Below are 24,957 nucleotides of genomic sequence, written 5' to 3'. Positions count from 1 at the left end.
TAAACAAACCAGCAGCAGAGGCCTTGTTGTGTTGTGGATGACAAAGGACTCCACATGTAGACTTTGACTATTTCCATGGACACCCAACCTGATGATTGGTGGAGCCCAGGTGAAGGGAGTTTTCTTCCTTTCCTGGTCAGAAGAGTGGTGGCATCCTGCATAACACCAAGACAGAGGCTGCCCTGAGCCTGGAGCAGAGCCCAAGGCTTTTTGCAGACAAAGGACAGGCCTTGGGTTATCCAGACCTAACCCTGGGCCTTACATGTGACCTATCCCCACCTGACTGGCTCCCCATGTGACTAGCATGCCACATGGCCAACACACACTGAGACTAGCATTCCATGTGACTAACACACCACTGAGGAGGAGCATTCATTTTCCCAGCACGTGTGTGTGTCTGGTGGGGTGTGTTATAGACAGGAAGTTGAGTAGACGTGGTAAGACGCAGTCTGGATAATACAGAGAAGCTTATTTCCACAAGAATGTGCCCTCCCAGTGGGTGGGAGTGGGTCTCACCAACACCTTGCCACAACCAACAGTAGATGCTCAGTCCATAGAGGTATAGTTAATCCATGAGATTAATCCCTGAATTGTCCAATAGAAATATAATGGGACCTGTATATTTAATCCTACATTTTTAGTAACCATATTACAATAATTTTAAATGGTGAAATTAATTTTTTTAATATATTTCATTTAACCTAATAGATCCAAAATGTTCTCACAGACTGACATAAAATTTATATTTTAAAATGTTAATGAGAGCTTTTATATTCTTTTATTCATAGTAAGTTTTCAATACTGGTTATGCATTTTACACTATAGTACATGAATAGCCACATTTCAAGTGCTCAATAGCCTAATGTGGCTAATGGCTTCCATATTGGCCAGTGCTGTTCTAGATTATTCATTTTCCTAGATCAAAAGTATAGGCAATTGGCCAAAGGTATGGCAATTCCTCCAGGCAACAGGATGCTGTGGGTTGGTCTCACTGCTGTTTCCTTCTTTTTTTTATTTTATTTTATTTTATTTATTTATTTTTATTTTTTTATTTTTTTATTATTATACTTTAGGTTTTATGGTACATGTGCACAATGTGCAGTAAGTTACATATGTATACATGTGCCATGCTGGTGCGCTGCACCCACTAACTGGTCATCTAGCATTAGGTATATCTCCCAATGCTATCCCTCCCCCCTCCCCCCACCCCCCAACAGTCCCCGAAGTGTGATGTTCCCCTTCCTGTGTCCATGTGTTCTCGTTGTTCAATTCCCACCTATGAGTGAGAATATGCGGTGTTTGGTTTTTTGTTCTTGTGATAGTTTACTGAGAATGATGATTTCCAATTTCATCCATGTCCCTACAAAGGACATGAACTCATCATTTTTATGGCTGCATAGTATTCCATGGTGTATATGTGCCAGATTTTCTTAATCCAGTCTATCATTGTTGGACATTTGGGTTGGTTCCAAGTCTTTGCTATTGTGAATAGTGCTGCAATAAACATACATGTGCATGTGTCTCCAGCAAATTTACAAGAAAAAGCAAACAACCCCATCAAAAAGTGGGCGAAGGACATGAACAGACACTTCTCAAAAGAAGACATTTATGCAGCCAAAAAACACATGAAAAAATGCTCACCATCACTGGCCATCAGAGAAATGCAAATCAAAACCACAATGAGATACCATCTCACGCCAGTTAGAATGGCAATCATTAAAAAGTCAGGAAACAACAGATGCTGGAGAGGATGTGGAGAAATAGGAACACTTTTACACTGTTGGTGGGACTGTAAACTAGTTCAACCCTTGTGGAAGTCAGTGTGGCGATTCCTCGGGGATCTAGAACTAGAAATTCCATTCGACCCAGCCATCCCATTACTGGGTATATACCCAAAGGACTATAAATCATGCTGCTATAAAGACACATGCTGTTTCTTAAGTACCTACTCACTACATAGTTTGGCATGGCCTTCACAGAGGACAGAGGAAGCCTTTGCTCTTCCTGAGTCCTAAGTCCACATGACCTACCCAATTCTAGAGTTTCTCACCCATTACTTAATATGCTGTTGGAGGAAGGAAGTGGCAACAAATGGCCTTTTTTCTATGATGTGTAATTATCATCCCACCTCATGGCTCCCTTTTTAAAAAACAAACCAAGCCTGCATTGTTAAATGTTTCAGTCTCTTAGGCACTGATCTGTGTTCCACCTGGGCATGCTCCTTTCACCTACACCACACCACCAGCAGGATTTCTGGCTTAATCCTTTATGCCAGTAGGGAAAGTAAGGCTTGGAAAAGCACTGCAATTTTAGGGTGAAAGAATTTGGAGGACGAAAAAAAATTTCTAACGACGTCCCATCCATTTTTCCCTCAGTGAGGTCCCTCATGGGACCTGTGAAAAATGTGATGTGATGAGACCGTGTACTTCAGACCCTATGTCTGAAGGCAAAGCAAATGAAACACCCTGGTACTATCTGAAACCCAGAATAGGCCCTGGAGTACAAAACTTGGGTCAGATCATTGCTCTAACTTTTACTAGCTGTGTGATATTGGGCAAGGCAATTCATAATACTAACTAGCATTTACTGATCTTCTCCCATGTACCAGACTCTGACCTAGCCAACTGCTTATATACTTTCTCTTCCGCTGAGAGAGATAATCCATTTTATAGATTAGAAAACTAGGGCTCAAAAAATGCAAATTCCAGAAGTCATATACCCAGCAAGCACAGAAGCCAGGATGAAGAAATATTAAAGGTAATATTAAAAGAATTATTAAATATTTTGTTTTATAATGCAACTTAAGCCCTACTCACCCCATTGAATATTTTTTAAATGTCACTAAAGAATTTCAAGACCATTGATGTACACATAAACAGTCTATACCTGTTTCACATCTAAGAGTTTGTAAAGCATAAGCAAATAGGAATTGATTTCAGTGTGTTTTATAGTATAAAAATAAAGGCTGTATTATTCATTTGCAGTATGTCACTTGTCAAAACCATGAAAAACACTGGGCTTTCAAAAGAGATAGTTATACTTACACTGTTCAGCTCGAGAGGCTGTTGCAATCATCCAAGGAGAAGAAAAAGTAATAGCACTTTGAAAGTGGAAGGAGGTGACCAAATGCCAGATATTACAAACATGTTAAAGCAAACTGCAGTTATATGCTTATAAGAAATGTATATAAGGTACATTTCCTAACCTTCATTACAAGTCTGACACTTGAAAACAGAGTTACAAGTGAAAATATAACTTAATTTCACAAAAATGAAAGAAATGGAGGTTAAATGAAAGATGAAGAAACGAACAAAATAAAATAGCTGACTTTCTTGAAAGCGAACAGAGGGAGGGTGAGGAGATGGAGTAGAAGAGAAAGGGAGGGAAGTAGGGAGGGAGGGGAAGACAGAGAAAGAAGACAGGGAGGGGAAGGCAAGTGCTGTGAAAAATAAGCCCGAACTGGTAGGGTTAGGCCGTTTCTTCAAGAAATAAAGAAACTGGCCATGACCTCCTCAGCGTTGAGGCTGGGTATAGTTTTTGTGACTGTTTAGAGAAATCTAGCCCTCTCCTCACCATTAATCTTTTCTAAAGAAAGACTTTGTTCTGCACCTGTATAAACAATTCAGATTTTAAAAACCTATTCGCCTGCCCCTAATGTGTGAGACTATATATTTATACTGATAGCTTCAAGTCATCAATAGTCGTTGCAGAGAGCTAGCCTGGCTCTCCTCGGTCCATCTCTTTGCCCCTCCTCGTCGCTCTCCTCTCCTTCACCTGGCAAGGCTATCCTAGAGTCAAGTTCAAGTTCAAACGCTCCAGGAAAGATTTCCACACTCTGTCAAATATTCCCTGCATTTCCCTACCCTAGAGAGAACTGAGGGCAAATGATCTTTTTACTCAAATTGTCCCAGAACCAGCCCACCCCCTGCCCCCAACCAAAAGACAACTTGTACAGGGAGAAAACCTTTGCAAATGTGGGTGAGCGGGAGGGGTTATGTGAAACATTCCCCTGGCCCCAAAACGCCCCCGCTAAGAGTAGCGTGGCCTGGGAGACTAAGGTGGAATGATGCCTGAGAGATGAAGTCAGCCTCTGCCAGCCACCTGTTGCAGCACTTCAGCCATCGAGCTGGACGCATTTGTTCTGCTGTACGAACTGGCGGGAGCCAGGCTGGCCCAGCTATCTCTGCCAGCTCTGTCCTGGACTGACTCCACATAGGTCCCCTTGCACCTTGCTGAGTTTAGGAGCCTATGGACTTTCAGGAAAAGAACAAGTGAACACCTAAGCCGGTGTGACGACTCAGTTTCATCATTGTAAAATGGGGTAACTGTATGCCAAACTCATTCGGGTTTTATTACTCAGTGAGCTGCTCACAAGCCGCGAGTACAGTGACAGGCACACAGCGGGCACTCAGTCTCTGACCACTGGGGCCCGTGTCCACAGAAGTACTTATCCCCTGACCAGGAACTGCGGTGACCTTCGAGTTAGGAAATAATGAGACTGCAAAATTGTTGTGTTTTCTTGTGTGGAAGAGCAGGATGTTTTAGTCTTGTTTGGAATGGAACATGATCATTCAGGGTGCTCCTTTGTCGTTTTTACTTTGAACGGACGATTGTGCTAACTTAGCATTCTGCTTCCAGGAGCTCGCCCTTCAATACACAATCTATTAAATACAACAATAACAAAGATTCCCTACACTATAATGCAAAGCGTTAGGGCCGGATCCTCCAACACATGCATTGTGGTATTAAAACAAAATCACATCACGCATGGAACTCTCGAGATAGTGGAAAATACCAGCTACAACATCCAGTGATGTGTGACCCGAAGGCACGGAGTTGACTAGAATACCGACGGACCAGGATTTCAAAACGCGGATTTTGAATCTTTTTTTCTACTTAGGCTAATAAGTTTGGGTCTTTTATTTAACGTCTATCTAGGCGGCTCAGCTTCAAGTTCTGCAAATTGGAGATAATATCATTAAGTGACAGATGTTATTTGAAAATGCAACGAACCATTGTAACCATTTTTGTAAATCATGAAGGTATATTATAAGAAAAGGAGGAGGAAAATGAGAGGTAACTTGTGCATTGTTGGATGTTGTTTGCCTGTTCTGCTTTCTCTCTTGTCCAGCAAGGCTTGGGTAGACAATCATACATCATGAATGGTTAACTTGAAAACTGAGTTCTACTGGAAAGACTGGCAGGCAAGCAGAGGTCGGGATCCTGTCGTTTCTAAGTGTCTGTTAATCTTTGCCACTGCTAAGATTACCTGGGGGTAGAAGCACGGTCGGTAGGAACAAGATGTGCCCCTTCACTCCGCGAAAGCTCACTTATCCCGCACAGGCATGCTGAAGGTCCGTCGGGCTTCAGAGCCCAAATCTCGGCTCTGCAGAGACGTCCCCTTCCCCCGCCTCCACCAACCGCTCTTCTGCATGCAGAAAAGTGGTCCCCACCCCTTCCACGCCCCTGCCCTACCTCTTGCCCCCCTTTACAACCCCCTCTTCTTTGCCCGGGGTGGTTTGTTCCAAAGAGTACAGATAGTCTTGTCAAAAGGCGCAGCTCACGGCGGTGCGCGCGGATTCTGGACTTGGGCGCCAACTTATAGTCCACGCTCCCCAGGGTCAGCGAAGGGGCGCTCACGCTCTCGCCGCCCACCTCACTTTCTCACCCCGCGCTTCCCGGCCTGGGTTTTTAGTCTTCCTCGGAGCGCTCTCTGGCCTCCGCCTCCGCCAGGGAGCGGAAGGCGGAGACAGCGAGACTGGCCAGGGGGGAGGAAAGCGGACGCGTGTGGGCGAGGGGGACAACGGGATGTCCACGGGCTCGGTGAGTGATCCGGAGGAGATGGAGCTTCGGGGGCTGCAGCGGGAGTACCCGGTCCCCGCCTCCAAGAGGCCGCCCCTCCGCGGCGTAGAGCGCAGCTACGCCTCGCCCAGTGACAACTCGTCGGCAGAGGAGGAGGACCCCGACGGCGAGGAGGAGCGCTGCGCTCTGGGCGCAGCCGGCAGCGCGGGAGGCTGCAAGAGGAAGCGGCCCCGTGTGGCTGGGGGTGGCGGCGCAGGTGGCAGCGCGGGCGGTGGTGGCAAGAAGCCCCTCCCGGCCAAGGGCTCAGCCGCAGAGTGCAAGCAGTCGCAGCGGAACGCGGCCAACGCCCGTGAGCGCGCCCGGATGCGCGTGCTGAGCAAAGCCTTCTCCAGGCTCAAGACCAGCCTGCCCTGGGTGCCCCCCGACACTAAACTCTCCAAGCTGGACACGCTCCGGCTGGCTTCCAGTTACATCGCTCACCTGCGGCAGCTGTTGCAGGAGGACCGCTATGAGAACGGCTACGTGCACCCAGTGAACCTGGTAGGGGCGCGGCGCGCAAGGATTCGGGAGAGCAGCCAGGAGATACCCAGGCCGCTCCTGGGCGCCGGGCAGGGTCAGCCGGTTGGGAAGAATTCGAAAGGGGTGGAGGTTCTGGGATTGGGAACGAGAAGGCCAGTTTAGTTTCTCCCAAATCAAGGGCGTGGCCAGCCATTTCCCTGAAGAAGAATCAACCATCCGTGTCTGTTTGCATCGTTCTGGACATTGTACCCAGTGACAGCCATTGACTAATATCCTACTTCCAGGGTAAATCTTGGTTCCATCTCAATCTGCCACCAGGTTGCAGACTGACGGCAAATCTCCCTTGCCCAACTTAATCCAGCTAAGAGTCGGGCAGGTTTGAATCGGCAAGCCCTTTCTTAAAGGAGGGAAGGCCGAGCTCTATAAAAGAGCATTTGCATTTTTACAAAAATTGCTTCTGGAAGATAGTACGTTTCCCCAGATGGGATTTGTCTGGAAAGTCCCTCTCTGATCTGCCAGCTCTCCCGGCTTGGGAAAAAATCCTGTCCAAGCCCAGTTCCTACTTGGAGCTTGGAGTGGATGACCGGGTGTGTGTGTGTGTGTGTGTGTGTGTGTGTGTGTGTGTGTGTGTGTTAGGGGAAGGGAACTAAACGACAGAATCTCAAAGTCATATGAGTTTCACCAAATTATCCTGCGGGCAAAGTCCAGGAAGAAGCGTGAACGGATATGGCACGTCTCGGATTATCAACCTCCAGTAAAACGAAAATCTTAGTTCAGAGAGAGGACATGCAAATTCCCAGAATGCTGATAAAATCTTAGCTACTCCAAGTCAGGAATATCTGGGGTTCGCATAGGAGAGCGGTCGGTTTGGGACAATCGTTTCTCTCTAATATCTCACGTTCTTTTTGATTTACAGACATGGCCATTCGTGGTCTCGGGAAGACCGGACTCTGACACCAAAGAAGTTTCCGCAGCCAACAGACTATGTGGAACCACCGCTTAAATCGGACTGGAACTCACTTGATGGGATTGTTCGTTAAATGCGAGTGTTTGGGGGCCACGGAGAGAAGGGAGAGCTCGTGAGATGGGAAGAAGTTTCCGTTGGATTCTCCTTGACCCTTCCCCTTTCCCTGGAACTGTGATCACGACAGGTGGCGGGCGTGGCTGTCACTGCACAGCGCCCACGGCTACAGCTGCGGCGGATCTGGGCGACCACGTTTTGCCTCTCCAGAAAGAGCCTCCTTTCGTGAAGAGAACGCGGACGCAGGTCCACCCTCGGGCCCTAGCTCTGTAGACTAACTCTCGGCTGCTGCCCCAGCCCGCGCCAGACAGCCCACGGATCCGTTCTCAGCGGAGCCAGATTCATCGCACACGTGCGGGACGGTTCCACACAGCCCGGGCCTTTCGCGGTGACACAATGGTTAGGGAAAGGTTAGAACGCGCTCTACATCCGCTTTCAAGACAGAGGTCTAGACGTGAGATCCGCGTCGGGACAGGGTTTTAAGTGACAAAGAAGGGCGAGTGGCTTCTCTGGGCCAGGTTCGTACCCCAGCACAGCGCCCTTCTAACGGGCGGGAGGAAGCCCGCTGCTCGCAGGGCTAGGTGGAGACACACTTCCCAGACCACCGCAGGCAGGTTTTACCCGGAGAGCTCTGGGCCGTTCGGCCTCCCTGCCGGGTGGCTTCTTCATTCCCGTCTCCTTCCCAAGCTCCCGGCTTTTTCTAATCAGGCGTCTGTCTACCCTCTCCACTTCTGGGCTGAAGCCTCCCCAAGCCCCGCTGCGCCAACCTGGCTGTGGTCTTCTTCGGGCCTCCCTCTCCGCCCCGCTCCTGCTCCTACCTGCAGCACCCCCAGCTCCAACTCCAGACTCTCTCCATCAGGCCTCCCCACTCCAAGCTCCGGGCGCCCCAACTCCAACACCGCCTCCTGCCGCGCAGGTTCTTCCCTGCGCGGAGGAGCGCGCAGGGTGGGCGGCTTACCATAGCAAGTGATCCTGCGATAGGGAACGCGCCCCTGCCCCGAGGCTGCACTACCACAGGAAATAACATATGTAAATAAATTTATTTTTTTATGAATAATAAAACGCGCTGTAAAAACTGTGTGCCCCTTGGAGGTGTCAGGATGTGGTCTTTGCTGCCCTTTACTGAGAGGGTTTGGCTGTAGAAGTTAACTTTTAAGGGCCGATCTCCTCTGGTCAGGGCGGTGGGTTATTGCGGGAGGAATGATGGCGATCACTTTTGGATCATTCCATTTCCAAACGTCATTCTTTATTAATCTCTATGATTCTGCTGCTTCTCCGGGCCGGGCTTCCTGGAAGGCCATAACTGGAGGCCTAATAAAAGTCCTAAGAGTCTTGAGGCTCCTGCTGTCCTGACGGGCATACACTCATCTAGCTAACATAGGTGCACGTCTCTCATACACACACACACACAACACACACAGCAGCTACTCCAGCTAAAAGCACACTCCAATCCTTACAATTGCAAGCAGTTCAAAAAAACCCCTAAGGCCCACCCACAAGTCTCCAGTGTAACTGGCAGAATAAAACCCTAATATAAGAAGCCAATTTGTATTTCAACGGTGCTTTTCTTTTTTCAAATGTTTACATATCTTTTTAAACGTACACTCATTTTCCGTGTTATTTTCTTCCATTTGCACTGCAATTTTTGTAGCAGGTAACAACTTGGAAACCCTATAATACAATTTTTAAAATGGCTGGTTCTTTTAAAAGCAACGTTCTCTTTGTAGAATATTTAGAAAAGTGTAAAGGATAAAACTACACAAACAACTGCCGAACTTGGGGTTCTGTCCATTTTATGAAATTGAAAGGCAGTTTTCTGGACCCTGAGAGAAAAATACAGCTGGATTTTAGTTAGGAGGTAAGGGAGGATGGGGTGGGGAGAGTGACTTCCTGTTTTGAGTTAAACCAACCAAAATGCTCAAGAACTGCTTTCTGACAAGATTGTCTTGGGCTTTTATTCATAACCTGGGACGGAACCTGCCCTGGGGATCCAGTCTTACATCAGTGGTGTCTGTGGCATCAGGGGCTTTCTGACAAAAGGGAACCTGAAGTAACATGTGGCAGGAAACCCTACCAAGCACTTCAGCGGTGAGTCCTGGGTGGAAAGCTTCTTGAGGAAGAGTGTCTGCTGGAGGCCAGATCTTAGTCAAGGTGATTTCCAAAAAGTCCAGCAAATTAGGCTCTTTTCAAGGAAAGGAGGCAGCCCAGTGTATGTTGGTTAAAGGGAACCTGAGTGTCTAAAGAACCCAGCTTGAAATCCAAGCTCTGCCACAGGATTAGTGAGCATGTGCAATTTACATTATGAACACCTCTGAGCCTCAGTTTCCTCTTCTGTAGAATGGGGGTCATCACAATGCCTACCTGGAATATTGCCTTAGGAATAAATATGATAATGTATTTAAACAAATCATTTAATATGCAATGAGCAGTGCACTAAATGCTGGTCACTAAAGGAAATCCAGAGGCAGAGGGAACCACTTCCGCAAAGGGGGATACTTTAAACAGGTGTGACATTCGCAGAGTACAGTCTTTAAGGTTGGGTCTTGTTTTGAGATGCCTGGATTACAACCGCGAAAGAGAAATGTCCCACAAGAGTGGACAAACAGAAATACAGAAAACCAGAAAGAATAGCTATATTTGTAGTGAATACAAATAAGAACAAGCATTTGAATAAACAAGGAAATATTTGGGCAAATTTCCACAAGTGAAAGAATAATATTTAAAATATGTGTTTCTATAATTATATTCCTTCTGGCCAACTCAAGAGTAAACTCACAGATTTTTTGTCTCTAACCCCCAATTAAGGTGATATTTGTCACTGACTCACATGTACAGGGAGTGTTGCACTGCACCCTGGAAATTCATTTTAATGACCACTTTATAGTCCTATAATTTATGAAGAAAAAAAAACTTTCTCAAGAATGCTCTGCTCCACAGTTTCTGTAAAAAGTCCAATGCCAGGAATTATGTTATTTAAGAAAAGAAGAAGAAAAAGAAAGAGGCCACTTTCTAGTAAGCCCCAATGAGTCCATGTAAATTATGTGCATGTGTTGCTGTTGGGACAGGCCTTAAACATCTTAAACCAGCCTTTTCTTTATCTACCATTACTAGAGTGTGTTCTAAGTGGTAGACAGGCATCACCAAATCTCTCTCTCTCTCTCATCATTTTCCTTTGGAGATCTGAGTTTGAGAAATGGGAGTTGGGGCTGGAGAAGTGGACAGGAAATGGGGTGGGGAGGGGGGCTTAAGAGAAAAAAATGAAGTATGTGCTTAGGATTACTTCGATTTGATTGTACTGCTGTGAGAGAAAAGATGAGAGAAAGAAGTCTAAGAAATACAATGTACAATGTGCTAAACAATAAACAAAATGAGTAAATTGAATAATACTCTTCAGGGGGCTTTTTGAGGGACCAAAGCATTATTATTAGTGATGCTGACTCAACCAAAGAGAACAAAAATCCCCTTCCACAGACTCTTCCTAAGATGAATATCTGAAAAGAAATGCTTTCAGCACTGTAATTTTGAAACATTCAGGCGTTTCTCTTGGTTGTGGAGTTGAATTGATGTTGTGCATATTCTTTTGCACTGGGCTTCAACTTATAATTTCACTTTAGTCTGGCAGCTCCTTCAACAGATAGCAACAATGACCCTTAAAATTTACAAAAGACTTTTACAGTCACAGATTTTTCCCTGATGATAAATGCCTAGAAGTTAAAAAAAAAAAAGGAAACATCTCTTGTCTATAAAACACACACACACACACACACACACACACAAACAACTAAATGAACACATTCTATTTTAATAGATATTTGATAGATAATTTGGTTGATACTTCTGAAAAAATATTAAAAATTGAAATGGTAACTCAGAGTCACATTTGGAAAGGAGAAACAAGGTAAACTGATAATTCACTTCTCACTACCAAGCTTCCAACTTGTGGGAAAGTGCAACAGATTGGCTCCCTTCGTAACTGATCACCTGGCCATATCTCCTTTCAGTGTGAACTCTGCATACTCACTTGTGGGCACCCAGGATGTTTGCATCAGTGCACTCGCCACTCTCCATTCATCCCTTTCACTGTTATGTTCACGTTTTGTGTTATTTTTCTTCTTTCTCCCACAACAGTGAAAGTTGATCCAGAGAAATCCTTCAAACCCAGGGCTCTAAGAAGATCCAGAAAGTAGCCACAGTCAGAAATCCACATGTAATCATGTAAACTTGGGTAGCATTTAGCAGCCTTCTCTTTTGTTGGTCCTGCTATCACCAAGATAGTTCTGGATCAGCCTTGAGATTCTTTATTGCTTATGGTAAAGAGGCTCATGGAGCAAATAAAAGCTGGGGCTTTCAGTTGATGAAAATATGATGTCTGTATGCACTATTACTAACTTTTAGCAGTGGAACGGGAGGGGAGGAAGAACAAGAAGCTTTTTTTAATCTTTTACTTTTATTTGTTTGTTGAAAAAGTTTGTATATTTCTTTTGGAATTTGTAAAAACTCATTTAAAAAAAAATTCACAGATGACTGGGTCAGATGTAGTGGGTTCCAGCCCCACATTTCCTGGTGCTGCATCAGGTACCTTACCTCTTCTGTAAGGCAGGAATCATTCATTCAACCTCACACAATACTTTAAGAGTGGATTACATGAAATCATCTCATTAAGCACTTGGGAAATGCTCCATAGATGAGAATTTTTTTAAAAAAAAGAAACAAGCCTTGATTTTCTTTCTCTTTTGCTTATAATAGTTTATGTCCTTGATCCTCTGTAAATTTATCCCATCAGTCCCTTTTGCCATTTTATCACCTTGCTCTTTTATGCTACTTTTGTATATTGACCTCTTTCTTGTTACTAAGGAGAAATTTTCATTAAGCTTCTTCCCATAACACTCAGCATCAAAAATTATGCATGAGATTTTAAACTCATTTCAGGATACAAGATAAACCAATGAATTTGTTTTAATTTTTTATCTTCAATTATTACAGATACATAATAGCTGTATGACTTATGGGGTACATGTGATATTTTGATACAAGCAAACAATGTGTAATGATCAAATCAGGGTGATTGGGGTATTCATCACCTCAAACATTTGTTATTTCTTTGTGTTAGGAACATTCCAATTCCGTCATTTTAGTTATTTTGAAATATACAAAAAATTATTTTTAACTATAGTCACCCTATTGTGCAACTGAACACTAGATCTTACTCCTTATCTAACTGTATTGTTACTTGCATTAACCATGCCCTCTTTATTCTCCCTCCTCACTACCCTTCCCAGCCACTGGTAACCAATATTCTACTCTCTATATCTGTGAACTCACATTTTTTAATTCCTACATATTGGTGAGAATAATGGATTCAAAAAAGTGGTACATATACACAATGGAATATTATTCAGCCATAAAAAGAATGAAATTCTGTCATTTGCAACAACATGGATAAAATGAAGGAAATTATGTTAAGTGAAACAAGTCACACTGATGAATTTTGATGTTACAGAGTACCACACGTTTGTTTATCTAATTTTGGATTTCATGAAATGTTACAGCCAACATTTCAGAAACTACACTTGTGGAGTTTTGGTGTCATATCAAAGAATGTTCACAATTACTTGCAATATCCATGAAAATATTTTTACATACATATTTACATACATACAATATTTTACATACATATTTAAACTACAATTACATGCCTTACTTCTTTCTCCTTATAATTACATGTCTTTGTGAGGCTGGACTTTCAACCAAAATAACTTATCACAACAGATTGAAGCAGAAAGCAGATATGAGAATACAGCTGTCTTCTATAAAGTGAGACATTAAAGAGATTTATTTGCAAAAATATCAAATTATGCCACCGTTCCCATCAAAGTGTTTTAGAAACAGTTATTTTTTTATTAAAAATGTTATTTACATTCACATGTAATTAGCTTATTATTTTAAAATTTATTAATACGTAAATTTTTTTTTTGGTTTTGATTTCTTTTTATTTTAATTAATTAGTTTATTTAAGAGACTGGGTCTCACTGGTTTTGATTTCTGATCCAGTAAATATCAACAGATACAAGCCAGCTACATAAGCAAAAGCTTTTAAGGGTTTTAATAACTTTTAAAAGTATAAAGAGACCAGAGATCAAAAAAGTTTGAGAACCACTGGCCTAGATAATTCTTAAGGCTCTTTTCATTGATAAGAGTTAGTAGTGTTCTCTTGATTTTGCGGCAATCTCAGTAGGACAGAAGCCTGTAGATCATGTGTAGGTTGGATATGGGAGTAAATATTTCATCAAAAAGACTGACTACAGAGGTTAGGATAATGACTTAGCTGGGCTAGGCTTTCTCCACGAACACCTCTGTAGTCCAGCCAGGCAGATCAGTAGGGCCAAATGCCTGAGCTGGTCTCCTGTAGTCTGCACTCAGAAGGCTTTCTTTACCACCTCCTACTCTTTCTTCCTGGTACCCATCTCTCCTGTCTCCTATTTAGGCCCTTGAATTTTGAGTCTTTGTAACCTCAGGGCTGGACCTGGAATTCAGATGAAAGGAAAAGTATGTCCAAAACCCAGGACTCTAAAATCCCATTTCTTTTGCACATATATTATTACTCTCTGAGAGCTATGTTAGAATCATAACATTATATGATCCTAATAAAGAAATTTATTTCAAGAAACTTGGGAATCAGTTTCATTGATCCTCAATAAAGACTATTTTATCTGTAGGTCTGCCAAATGGCTGACAAATATATTTGCTCATGATAATATAGATTAATTTCTCTAAGGTAAGCCACTAAAACAACTAAATGCTTTGACATGCAATTTAAGTACAAACGAAACAAAAACAAACAACAATAACAAAAACCGAGGGAATCATCAAATATTTTTGAAGCAAACTTTTTCTAATATAAAGAAAGGATAACATAAAATTAAAAACGTCCAGGACATGAAGGCCAAGGGATTTGAATAATCTTTAAAGAAACTGTTCCAAGAGCTAGGGAGGAGGAAAGGAGGGTCCCTTGTGCAAAAGTGACAAGGACTCTGATATGGTTTGGATCTTTGTCCCCTCCAAATCTCACGTTGAAATGTGATCCCCAATGTTGGAGGTAGGGCCTGGCAGGAGATATTGGATCATGGGGGCATATCTCTCGCAAGTGGCTTAGCACCAACCCCTTGGTGATGAGTGAGTTCTCACTTAGTATACACAGGAGTTGGTTGTTTAAAGGAGCCTAGCACCTCCTCTCTCTTGTTCCCTCTCTAGCCATGTGATATGCCTGCTCCTCCTTTGCCTTTTACCATGATTGTAGGCTTCCTAAGGCCCTCATCAGAAGCAGATGCTGGCACCACTCTTCCTGCAAAGCTTGCAGAACTGTGAGCCAAAATAAACCTCTTTTCTTTAAAAGTTACCCAGTCTTGGGTATTTCTTTATAGCAATGCAAACAAACTAACACAGACTTCTCATACAAAATCCTGCTAAGGAGCACCTATACCATAAATGGCAATGCTCTAAAATGTGGAAACAAAGGCCTTAGGAGCCTGAGAGGAAAAGGTGGGTAAACGAAATATAAAAAGAGGACAGGGCTGTGAGTGATGGGAAAGACCAGAGTTATAACACAGTTCAAATCTCTGCATTGCCAGAGGTGCGCTGCTAGCATAGGCTAAATGCTATGCTCCTGAGTTGAGCATCGTAGATGTTTCTGACAAGGAACTGTATTACCGGCTGTTTACATGCACAGACTCTCTGGGTATCTCTAACATTTATGTATTTTCATTATAGGTTTTCCCTCAAATTGTGGTGATGAAATAGGCTAAGCCATCCACCTTCTTGGGATCAATCTTCCTTTGACTAACAATTCTTTGGAGACTTGGAGAGTGATGAACTTGTCTCTATTAAACTATGGGGTGCCTAGTCACAAGAACTGTCCCCAGTGAACCAGACCCCCTAGTCTCCATGCCCTGTGTAGGGGTGACCCAGTTACTTGCTTTAACCAACAGAAAGGAGGCAGAAGTGACTCTGCCATTTCTGGCCTAAGCAGTAATGGCTAGCAGCTTCCTCATTTACTTATTGGGATCCTTAAGCTTCCATGTGAGAAGTCCAGCCAAGTCCCTGAAGGCACCAAATGGAGAAACCACCTGAGAGAGAGATGCCCTAAGACCACACTTGAGAAAACCAAGGAGCCCAGCTGACAGTGCAGACTCAGACCCCAGACATGCAATCTTAGGACCCCAGGACCCCAGGGGTGCCATTCCAGCCAGCTGTGAAATCATCCTAGTGGAGTGAGAAGAAGCCTTACAGGACAGATAGCAGAAGTGCACCATTCCCACTAGGTCCTGTCCTAATTCCTGACCTACAGAGTCACGAAAAACGAAAATATAGTTGTTATTTTAAGCAACTAAATTTGTAGTTCTTTGATACTCAGCAATAGATAACCAAAACATACTGTCAAGTAAGTTTTTCACATCAGCCATTTATTTGAGAAACATTTTTTGATCTTCTGCTATTACCCAGGACAGTGCTGGATAGACCAGAATGAATCAGAGAGTTGCCTCTTCTCAAAGAGCTCTAAAGGAGGAAAAGGACAAATGGCCCAACAATTGAAGTGCAGTGTGCCAACGGCTATGACAGAAGGTGGTGCTGTGAGAGGAAAGGCACAAACCCCAGCCCCAGGCTGTCATGGGGGTCTTCCCAGAGAGCCGACAAGGGAGGTGACTATTGGAGGAGGCTAGGCAAGGCAGCAGGAGGGCATACCAGAAGAATATAAATGACAGCAGGCTGCCATCACTAACCAGTGATGGGGATTATCATCTAGGATGGTGGTTAAGAACATGCACTCTTACAAGTGACTTCAAATCCCTGAGCCTCAGTGTTCTCATTTGTAGAATGATGATATAATAGAAGCTACCTGATGGCTTTGTTGGGAAGATTAAATGCAATATTGGAAGTAAAATACTTAGCACGGTGCCTGGCACATAGCAAGCGCTTAGCAAATGCTAGTCTATTAGTATTGTTGTCACCATTATCATCACACTGAGATGATCTCCATGTTCTCTTGACAAACTTTAAGCAGGTGCTGAGGGGCCTATCCCTGACCATTCAGAGACACTCATTTTCCCTTGAAGTTGAAAGATATGAGCCTTTAACTGATTCTGTTTCAGTTCTCCTCTGAAAAGGTTGGCCTCTTCAGAATTTTGAAAATCTCAAGGTATTGATTTGCATGAGAAGCAACACTTCTGGCTCATGCTGAGGGTGAGGGAATAGAGAGTAAAGTACATTTGCATGGTCAGAAGAGCTGGATAGAAAACTGTGTAGATTGATGGTATGGCCACTGTAACATATCAGAGTTAAAGCAACACCAACAATAGGCACTGACTCAGATGGACTCTCAGGATGCTCCTCTGCTTTTCAGGTCTCCTGGGGTGGATCCCAGAAGCTCTGCTCAGTCACTTCAGGGAATTATCCCCTGGTTGCTAGACTAACAACAGCCTGTGACAAAGGGAGGGAAATTTAAGACCCTATGACCAGAACTGTTTACTAGCAGGTCCAGGATTAGAATTCACAGACTCTGAGTTTCCCCTTGGCATCCAGCCCACCCAATCTGAAGGACACCAGCAGATAAGAATTTGGCACCATGACAGCTATTTCTCTGCAGCTGTTTTCCATGCACACTGGCCAAGTGCCCCGGAGCCCGCGTGGGGTTGCAAGTGGGGCGTTCTCAGAGGCTGACTTGTTGGGTGGCCTTGGGCAGTCTCTTCCTCTTCCAACTATGATTTCTCACCTAAAATGAGGGGTCTGGGCTGGATGGGGCCTTAACTGCACCATAGTTTTAAATGAATGCCCTGCTTACTGTGGGTCTTCTGAACAGCACTGATTATGTCTCCCTGTATTGCTAGTACATCACAATACAGGGAGGCTGAAAGCCTGAGAAAATGAACAAAGTCAACCTACACTTAAATGTTTTATGAGTTTGGTGCAAAAGTAACTGAGATTTTTGCCATTACTTTCAATGGCAAAAAACTCAGTTACTTTTGCACCAACCTAACAGATGAAACTCAAGCCATTCAGGAATCTTTTGACTTGTTCTGCAGAAGATCTGTAATATCTCTACGTGATTTCACTGTTGATGATAAACTTTGCCACAGACTCTTCATTTCTGTGATAAGTATTTAATCTTACAAAGGTAGAAAACAACCTCTTCACATTATATGGAAACCAAATAAGCACAGAAATGATGGTACTTAGAACTATTCTATTCTCAAAACAAACTTTCATTAGTGTTTAAAAACCCGGCCAGGCGCGGTGGCTCAAGCCTGTAATCCCAGCACTTTGGGAGGCTGAGCTGGGCAGATCATGAGGTCAGGAGATCGAGACCATCCTGGCTAACATGGTGAAACTCCATCTCTACTAAAAATTAGCTGGGCATGGTGGCGGGCACCTGTAGTCCCAGCTACTCGGGAGGCTGAGGCAGGAGAATGGCGTGAACCCAGGAGGCGGAGCTTGCGGTGAGCCAAGATCCTGCCACTGCGCTCCAGCCTGGGCGACAGAGTGAGACTCCATCTGAAAAAAAAACCCTAACACAAAATTTGTTCAGACCTTTTAAAAAGATTCTATGATTAAGTTTGGTTTGCTCCAGAGTAAAAATTATAGTGGAAAAACATCAGATCCAAATAAAAGAAACTTCAGCAAAAAGTATAACGTATAAACAACTACTGGTTTTCTTCAAACTCCTCACAACCTAGGAGATGCTGAAATTTGACCTATCATTTCAATAATCTAATGAGTTTTCCCTTTTTAGGTTAGGACATCTCCCTGTGACAATTTTCACCTTTCTCCAGGACTTCTCAAAATATACTGTTGTTGCTTCTAGACTCACACCTTTAAACCTGTCCCATATCCCAAGATGTGATTCACCTGAGCACAAACTCATAGAAAGCTACTTTGGCTGGCAATGTGCAGAACAGATTGAACAGAGCACAAGTTGGACAGTCCAGGCAAAAGAAACTGAGGCCTAGGCTGAGACAATGGTGGTGGGAATACCAGCGATAGAGCCAAGAGACTTTTGACTGCTAGAATCAAATTAACTGGGTTATAGACTGGATGTGTGTGACGAAAGCCAGGGTAAAAGCCACAATGACTACAAGGTTTCTAATTTGGGCCAGACAGTGAATAGCAAAGTCATCATGAGTCATGATTTATCACTAAAATTTAAAAGGGCAAGTTTGAAACAGTACAGAATTGAGAAACTTTACCATTCATTTGGGAACTCTATCATCCATTGGCCCAAACAGATTCTTATCAAATTTGGTCTTACTCTGGGGACTTAGATTCTTTCAGAGGGGGTAAAATCATAACTGAAAGCTTAAAGAGAGAAGGGGTTTACGCAGCTCAGAGACACAAAGCTTGGAAACAGGGCCCCTGCCTTGATCCCATGTGAGCATGCCTTTTTTCTTTCATTGGATTCTAAACATCTTCAGAGCAGAAATCATCATTTTTCATTTTGTGTCTTATGAAATTACAACCTCCATCTGTCTGGTACAAAGCAGATGATCAATAAATATTTAATAAATTTCTCTTGATAGAAAATAGTTATTGCTACTCTTTAGTTTAAATTCCTTCTCACTTGTAAAACGAGGGTGATTTGATCTGGGAAAGTCCATACCCTGGAGCCACCCGAGATATGTAGTCATCACAGACAACCAGGAAAGGATGTCTAATTAGTCACTACCATTTGACACTATTTCTGCTGTACATAATCTTATGGTGCTAGGGAACCCTCGGACAGAAAAAGAAGAGTATTGACTGAGTTCAGTAAAGTACTTTAAAATGTAAAGCTTTAAATTGGAAGAGGCAAATTCATACTGTAAACACGCTAAGCGCCATGCTATACGCTTTACAGATATCAGCCCTTTAATGCCTCCGATCTGACCCATGAATAGGCCTGTGATAGTCTTGATTTATGGGTGGGAAAACAGGCTCACAAAGCTTCAATAACCTTCCAAGGGCCACACAGGGAATAACTGGTGGAATCAGAGTTTAAATATATTTCTCTCTAGCTGAGAATCTGAACCCAAAACCAGTCCCTGTGCCTCCCCGAGAGATGTCTGCTGGGGTGAAAGGGAGCTGGTGGGAAGATGGTGCCCACCAACGAGGCTAACTGAATTTTAGGAGTTAACTCGGAACAACAGATGAGCCATAGAGCTATACCTCCTTCCGTGGGCTTGACACGGGATGAAAGCGCAGAAAGGAGTCAAGGCTGTCTGCTTCCTTGGCGGTGCTCGCCAATGCAACCCAGGGAGCGGCACTTGTCTATAAACGTATCTGTTTCTTTTTGGGGTTGCTTTCCTCTTTATTTTATAATGAAGATGATTTGAAAAACACCCAATTTATATGTGCTGAACTAAAAAGAAAATAGATCTATCCTCACTTAGGATTTTTAGCTCACAAAATTACATACTCCTGGAGAGCCCAGCAGTGGAGGCAGGGAGTGGCCAATCTGAAGATGAACGAAGAACTGCTCCTGGGAGAAACTGAGGTAGGGGAGCCAAGAAATGCCATGACCAAGGAGAAGCCCCAGTCTGCCTAGAATAGCTGATCATTTTTGTTTGACCTTAATAGATACTTGCTTAAGTGAGTTATAGGAGCAAACAATTTTCCACCAACAAGTGATCCACTTTTTTCCGTCTTCACCAAAGACAGAAAAAGAGAAAACATGTGTGAATTGAAACATATAAGAAGTACAGTAGATTTAATGAAATTGCCAGAAAGAGGTTTTCTAACCATCTGGGATTTGTGATTTAGAATTTGCGCGGTTAGGGAAGAATCTGTGGTACAGATTTCGTAGAATCATAAAGCCACAAAACTTTAGAGCTAGAAGGTATCTCATAAGTAATCTACTTTGGTTTATCATGGCATTCTAAAGATAATAAAAAACAAAGGCTATATGGTTACTGTAATTACCTAACCAGGGACTGTTGTGCAACAATGTAAAATTATGGCCCCAAACTATGCAATACCTAGGAAAATTTTATGAAATAAACAGGATAAGAAACTATAATTATAGCAATGACAATAAAAATCAAAATGATCTAATCGTTTTAAAGATAAGGAAAATGAAACTGGATTTTTGGAAACTGGCTTCTCATCTGTCTTGGATTAGAGAAAGATGCTGCTTGAAAGTTTGGCTTTTTAAAAAAAATCCCCTTGTCATTTAAGGTCATTTCTGGTCTATGTCTTTTACTGGCTGACTTCTCTTTGTCTTCCTCCCCTAAACCCTTCCCACTCCCTCTGCCTTAACCTGCAGAATTAATTCTACCTCATCTATATTCGTGTAATACTTTACGCACATCTTCATTTTCAAAGAAAAGTTATTAAAAGTACTACATACCCCAAAAATGCAAGAATGGTGTGGCATAAGAAAATCAGTCAATGTAATACACATTATAGAATGAAGGGGAAAACTCACACAATCATCTCCATCGACATAGAAAAGCATTTAACAAAATCCAACACTTTCACGATTAAAAAAAAAAAAACACTCAGAAAACCAGAAGAAGGGAACTGCCCCAGCACCATAAGAGGCCTTTATGCTAACATCAAACCCAGTATGAAAGACTGAAAGCTTTCCCCCATAAGGTCAGGAACAAGACAAGGATGCCTGTTTTCACCATGACTATTCAACATTGCACTGGAAGTTCTCACCATGAAAAGGAAGGAAACACTGACACGTGCTACAACATGGATGAACCTTGAAAATATTATGCTAAGTGAAAGCAGGTAGACACACAAGGTCACACATTGTATGATTCCATTTATATAAAATATTCAGAATAGATCAATCCTTTGGGACAAAAAGCAGATTAGTTGTTGCCAGTTCAAGGAGGGAACATAGAGAGAAATTGTTTAATGGCTAAGGGGTTTTAGTTTGGAATGGTGACAATATTTTGAAACTTATAGAAATGCTGATTTCGTGACATTGGGAATATGCTAAATGCCAGTAAATTGTCTACTTTAAAATGGCAATTTTTTTTTTTTTTTTTAGCATTCCACAGTGTCATCCTTTACTACAGCAAGGTGGCTGATCATCAAAAACTGAGAAAAGCAAGAGTGAATACTTTAAAAATGTTTGTTGCAGATACAAGAAGGCAAGTGGAGGCAGATAACTCAATGCTAGAGGTCCGGATGTGGCTCCTCAAGGAGCTCCCTGCAGCCAGGCTCCTCCAGGATGGCGCTATGCACACAACCCGGGCAGCATCTGCTTCCCCGGGAAAAGTCACCCATTGAAATCAGCTGTGTTTAAGAGCTAATTTTATGTTAGGTGAATTTCATGATGTAACCAAGTTCAAAAAAATGAGTCCTTTGAAACCCAAATTCAAGAGCGGTAAATATATGTCAATGGGCATTTCCTCACTATATTAAGTACTTACACGCTCATTGTTTCTGCTGTTTGGGGACCTCTCTGCAGCTCCAGCACCTTCCACAGGATTCAATAGGAAAAATAATTGAGCTCCACGCAGCCTGTCCCAGTAATAAAAAGACGTCATTAGCGCGCCATCTCGTGGTGAATGTATAAGTTGCAGCAAAACCTCAGGCTGCAGGTTTTTTTTGTTGTTTTTTGTTTTTTTAAGACAGGGTTAAGCCTGTGTTGCCCAGGCTGGAGTACAGTGGCACTATCATGGCTCACTACATCCTTGACTTCCTGGGCTCCAGCGATCCTCCCACCTCAGCCTCCTGAGTAGCTGGGACAACAGGCATGAGCCACTACGCTGGCTAGTTGTTTATTTTTAGTTTTTGTAGAGACAAGGGTCTCACTATATTGCTCAGGCTGGTCTCAAACTCCTGGACTCAAGTGATTTGCCTGCCTCAGCCTCCGAAAGTGCTGGGATTGCAGTCGTGAGGCACTGCACCCGACTAGGGAGCGGAGATGAACCCTGAGGTTACTCTCTGTCTTTTCCTCAAGCCACAGTGGTTTAGGTCACTGGTCATGAATACAAGGATCGGGGTTATACACCTTCTCAAAGACCTAGTGTTCCTTAACATCAAAATGTTCTAACTTATTCCGGATTCCTTAGGAAACAGCCTGAAGGAAAGCCATGAGTGCAGACTCCCTATGGACCCTGGTCACAGCTTCAGGACATCCTCGGGGAGGTGTCAGAAATCCCCCTGCACCAATAGTGATGGTGTATAGGGGGGGCGTCCAAGGAACCTTTTCCCCTACAACCTTCAAGAAAGCAGCTGGTGGCAGGGGTCTTTCTAGAGGAAATACTGTGCAGGAGGGAATCCAAGAAGGCCGATAAGCTGGATTTCTGCACATCTGTCACTGTGTCAGGGGCATACCCTGCATGGCCACCACTTCTGCCTGTGGGCCATCTGTGGCTTCTCAGGTCCCTTGTAGTAACTGCAACAGCGCTACTGTCATCACAGCTCTTCCAGAAGACAGCTCTGGGAGGTTCCCCACTACTCTGTTTCTGAGATCCAAAGGTGTAGCTCTCTGTTGCCTTGTGGTTCGGTTATATTTGCAGGCAGTGTTACAGTTCTGAGGGGATTTTGGAAGTGGTGATTACTTCAACGAAGGGCTTGAGATGAGCATCTCATTTGAGCTTCACAAGTCCTCTGTGAGATAAATAGGGAAGATTATTATAATTCTCTCCATTTCATGCAAGTGTTAAACCCAGGCCTTGTCTTTGTTTAAGGATAGATATAGGCCAGGCACAGTGGCTCAGGCTTGTAATCCCAGCACTTTGGGAAGCCAAGGCAGGTGGATGACGAGGTCAAGAGTTCGAGACCAGCCTGGCCAACATGGTGAAACCACGTTTCTACTAAAAATACAAAAATGAGTGGGGCGTGGTAGCGGGTCCCTGAATCCCAGCTACTCGAGAAGCTGAGGCAGGAGAATCGTTTGAACCTGGGTGGAGAAGCTTGCAGTGAGCCAAGATCACCCCATTGTTCTCCAGCCTGGGTGATAGGGCGAGACTCAGTCTCAAAAAAAAAAAAAAAAAAAAAAAAAAAAAGCTATAAAGTAGCAGATTCACTTGCTGTGTCTTTCCAGAAATACAAGAACCATTCTACTTCTTCCCATGGAAAGCCTGCATTTCACACGTGTAATGATTAAAATCTGTGTTTTAAGATGAGAATAGGCAAAACAGTATCGTGCTCTGTTCACCTTCTCCACCTTGACCCTTCACTCAAGCCAAATTATATTATTATTGATGGAAACACAAAGACAATTTATTTTTTTATTATACTTTAAATTTTAGGGTACATGTGCACAACGTGCAGGTTTGTTACATATGTATAAATGTGCCATGTTGGTGTGCTGCAGGCATTAACTCATCATTTAACATTAGGTATATCTCCTAATGCTATCCCTCCCCCCTCCCCCCACCCTACAACAGGCCCCGGTGTGTGATGTTCCCCTTCCTGTGTCCATGTGTTCTCATTGTTCAATTCCCACCTATGAGTGAGAACATGCGGTGTTTGGTTTTTTGTCCTTCTGATAGTTTACTGAGAATGATGGTTTCCAGCCTCATCCATGGCCCTACAAAGGACATGAACTCATCTTTTTTTATGCCTGCACAGTATTCCATGGTGTATATGTGCCACATTTTCTTAATCCAGTCTAACATTGTTGGACATTTGGGTTGGTTCCAAGTCTTTGCTATTGTGAATAGTGCCACAATAAACATACGTGTGCATGTGTCTTTATAGCAGCATGATTTATAATCCTTTGGGAATACGCCCAATAATGGGATGGCTGGGTCAAATGGTATTTCTAATTCTAGATCCCTGAGGAATCACCACACTGACTTCCACAATGGTTAAACTACTTTACAGTCCCACCAACAGTGTAAAAGTGTTCCTATTTCTCCACATCCTCTCCAGCACCTGTTGTTTCCTGACTTTTTAATGATCACCATTCTAACTGGTGTGAGATGGTATCACACTGTGGTTTTGATTTGCATTTCTCTGATGGCCAGTGATGATGAGCATTTTTTCATGTGTCTTTTGGCTGCATAAATGTCTTCTTTTGAGAACTGTCTGTTCATATCCTTCACCCACTTTTTGATGGGATTGTTTTTTTTAATTGTAAATTTGTTTGAGTTCATTGTGGATTCTGGATATTATCCCTTTGTCAGATGAGTAGATTGCAAAAATTTTCTCCCATTCTGTAGGTTGCCTGTTCACTCTGATGGTAGTTTCTTTTGCTCTGCAGAAGCTCTTTAGTTTAATTAGATCCCATTTGTCAATTTTGGCTTTTGTTGCCATTGCTTTTGGTGTTTCAGACATGAAGTCCTTGCCCATGCCTATGCCCTGAATGGTATTGCCTAGGTTTTCTTCTAGGGTTTTTATGGTTTTAGGTCTAACATTTAAGTCTTTAATCCATCTTGAATTAATTTTTGTATAAGGTGTAAGGAAAGGATCCAGTTTCAGCTTTCTACATATGGCTAGCCAGTTTTCCCAACACCATTTATTAAACAGGGAATCCTTTCCCCATTGCTTGTTTTTGTCAGGTTTGTCAAAGATCAGATGGTTGTAGATATGTGGCATTATTTCTGAGGGCTCTGTTCTGTTCCATTGGTCTATATCTCTGTTTTGGTACCAGTACCATGCTGTTTTGGTTACTGTAGCCT

General features: G+C 43.1%; 1 protein-coding gene and 1 long non-coding RNA gene across 3 annotated transcripts in view; one reads left to right on the top strand and one right to left on the bottom strand.

Moving 5' to 3' along the window:
• LOC112134655 (uncharacterized) overlaps window positions 1-5,467 on the bottom strand; it is a 111,822-nt gene extending 106,355 nt beyond the window's left edge. For both annotated transcript variants that reach the window (XR_010141203.1, XR_002916022.3), the window contains exon 1: window positions 5,270-5,467. This is a non-coding gene — a long non-coding RNA (uncharacterized LOC112134655). The remainder of the gene's footprint in view (window positions 1-5,269) is intronic.
• Window positions 5,468-5,475: 8 nt separating this feature from the next.
• Window positions 5,476-8,420, top strand: MSC (musculin). The gene is made up of 2 exons (XM_002819174.6): window positions 5,476-6,342; window positions 7,238-8,420. The coding sequence occupies exons 1-2, from the start codon at window positions 5,809-5,811 to the stop codon at window positions 7,322-7,324; spliced, it is 621 nt and encodes a 206-aa protein (XP_002819220.3). The 5' UTR covers window positions 5,476-5,808; the 3' UTR covers window positions 7,325-8,420.
• The last annotated feature ends 16,537 nt before the right edge of the window (window positions 8,421-24,957 follow it).

The sequence above is a fragment of the Pongo abelii genome, chromosome 7, assembly GCF_028885655.2.
Source record: "Pongo abelii isolate AG06213 chromosome 7, NHGRI_mPonAbe1-v2.0_pri, whole genome shotgun sequence".
NCBI classification, from domain to species: Eukaryota; Metazoa; Chordata; class Mammalia; order Primates; family Hominidae; genus Pongo; species Pongo abelii.
The sequence above is the reverse complement of the archived record's forward strand: the minus strand, read 5'-3'. Positions and strand labels throughout refer to the sequence as shown.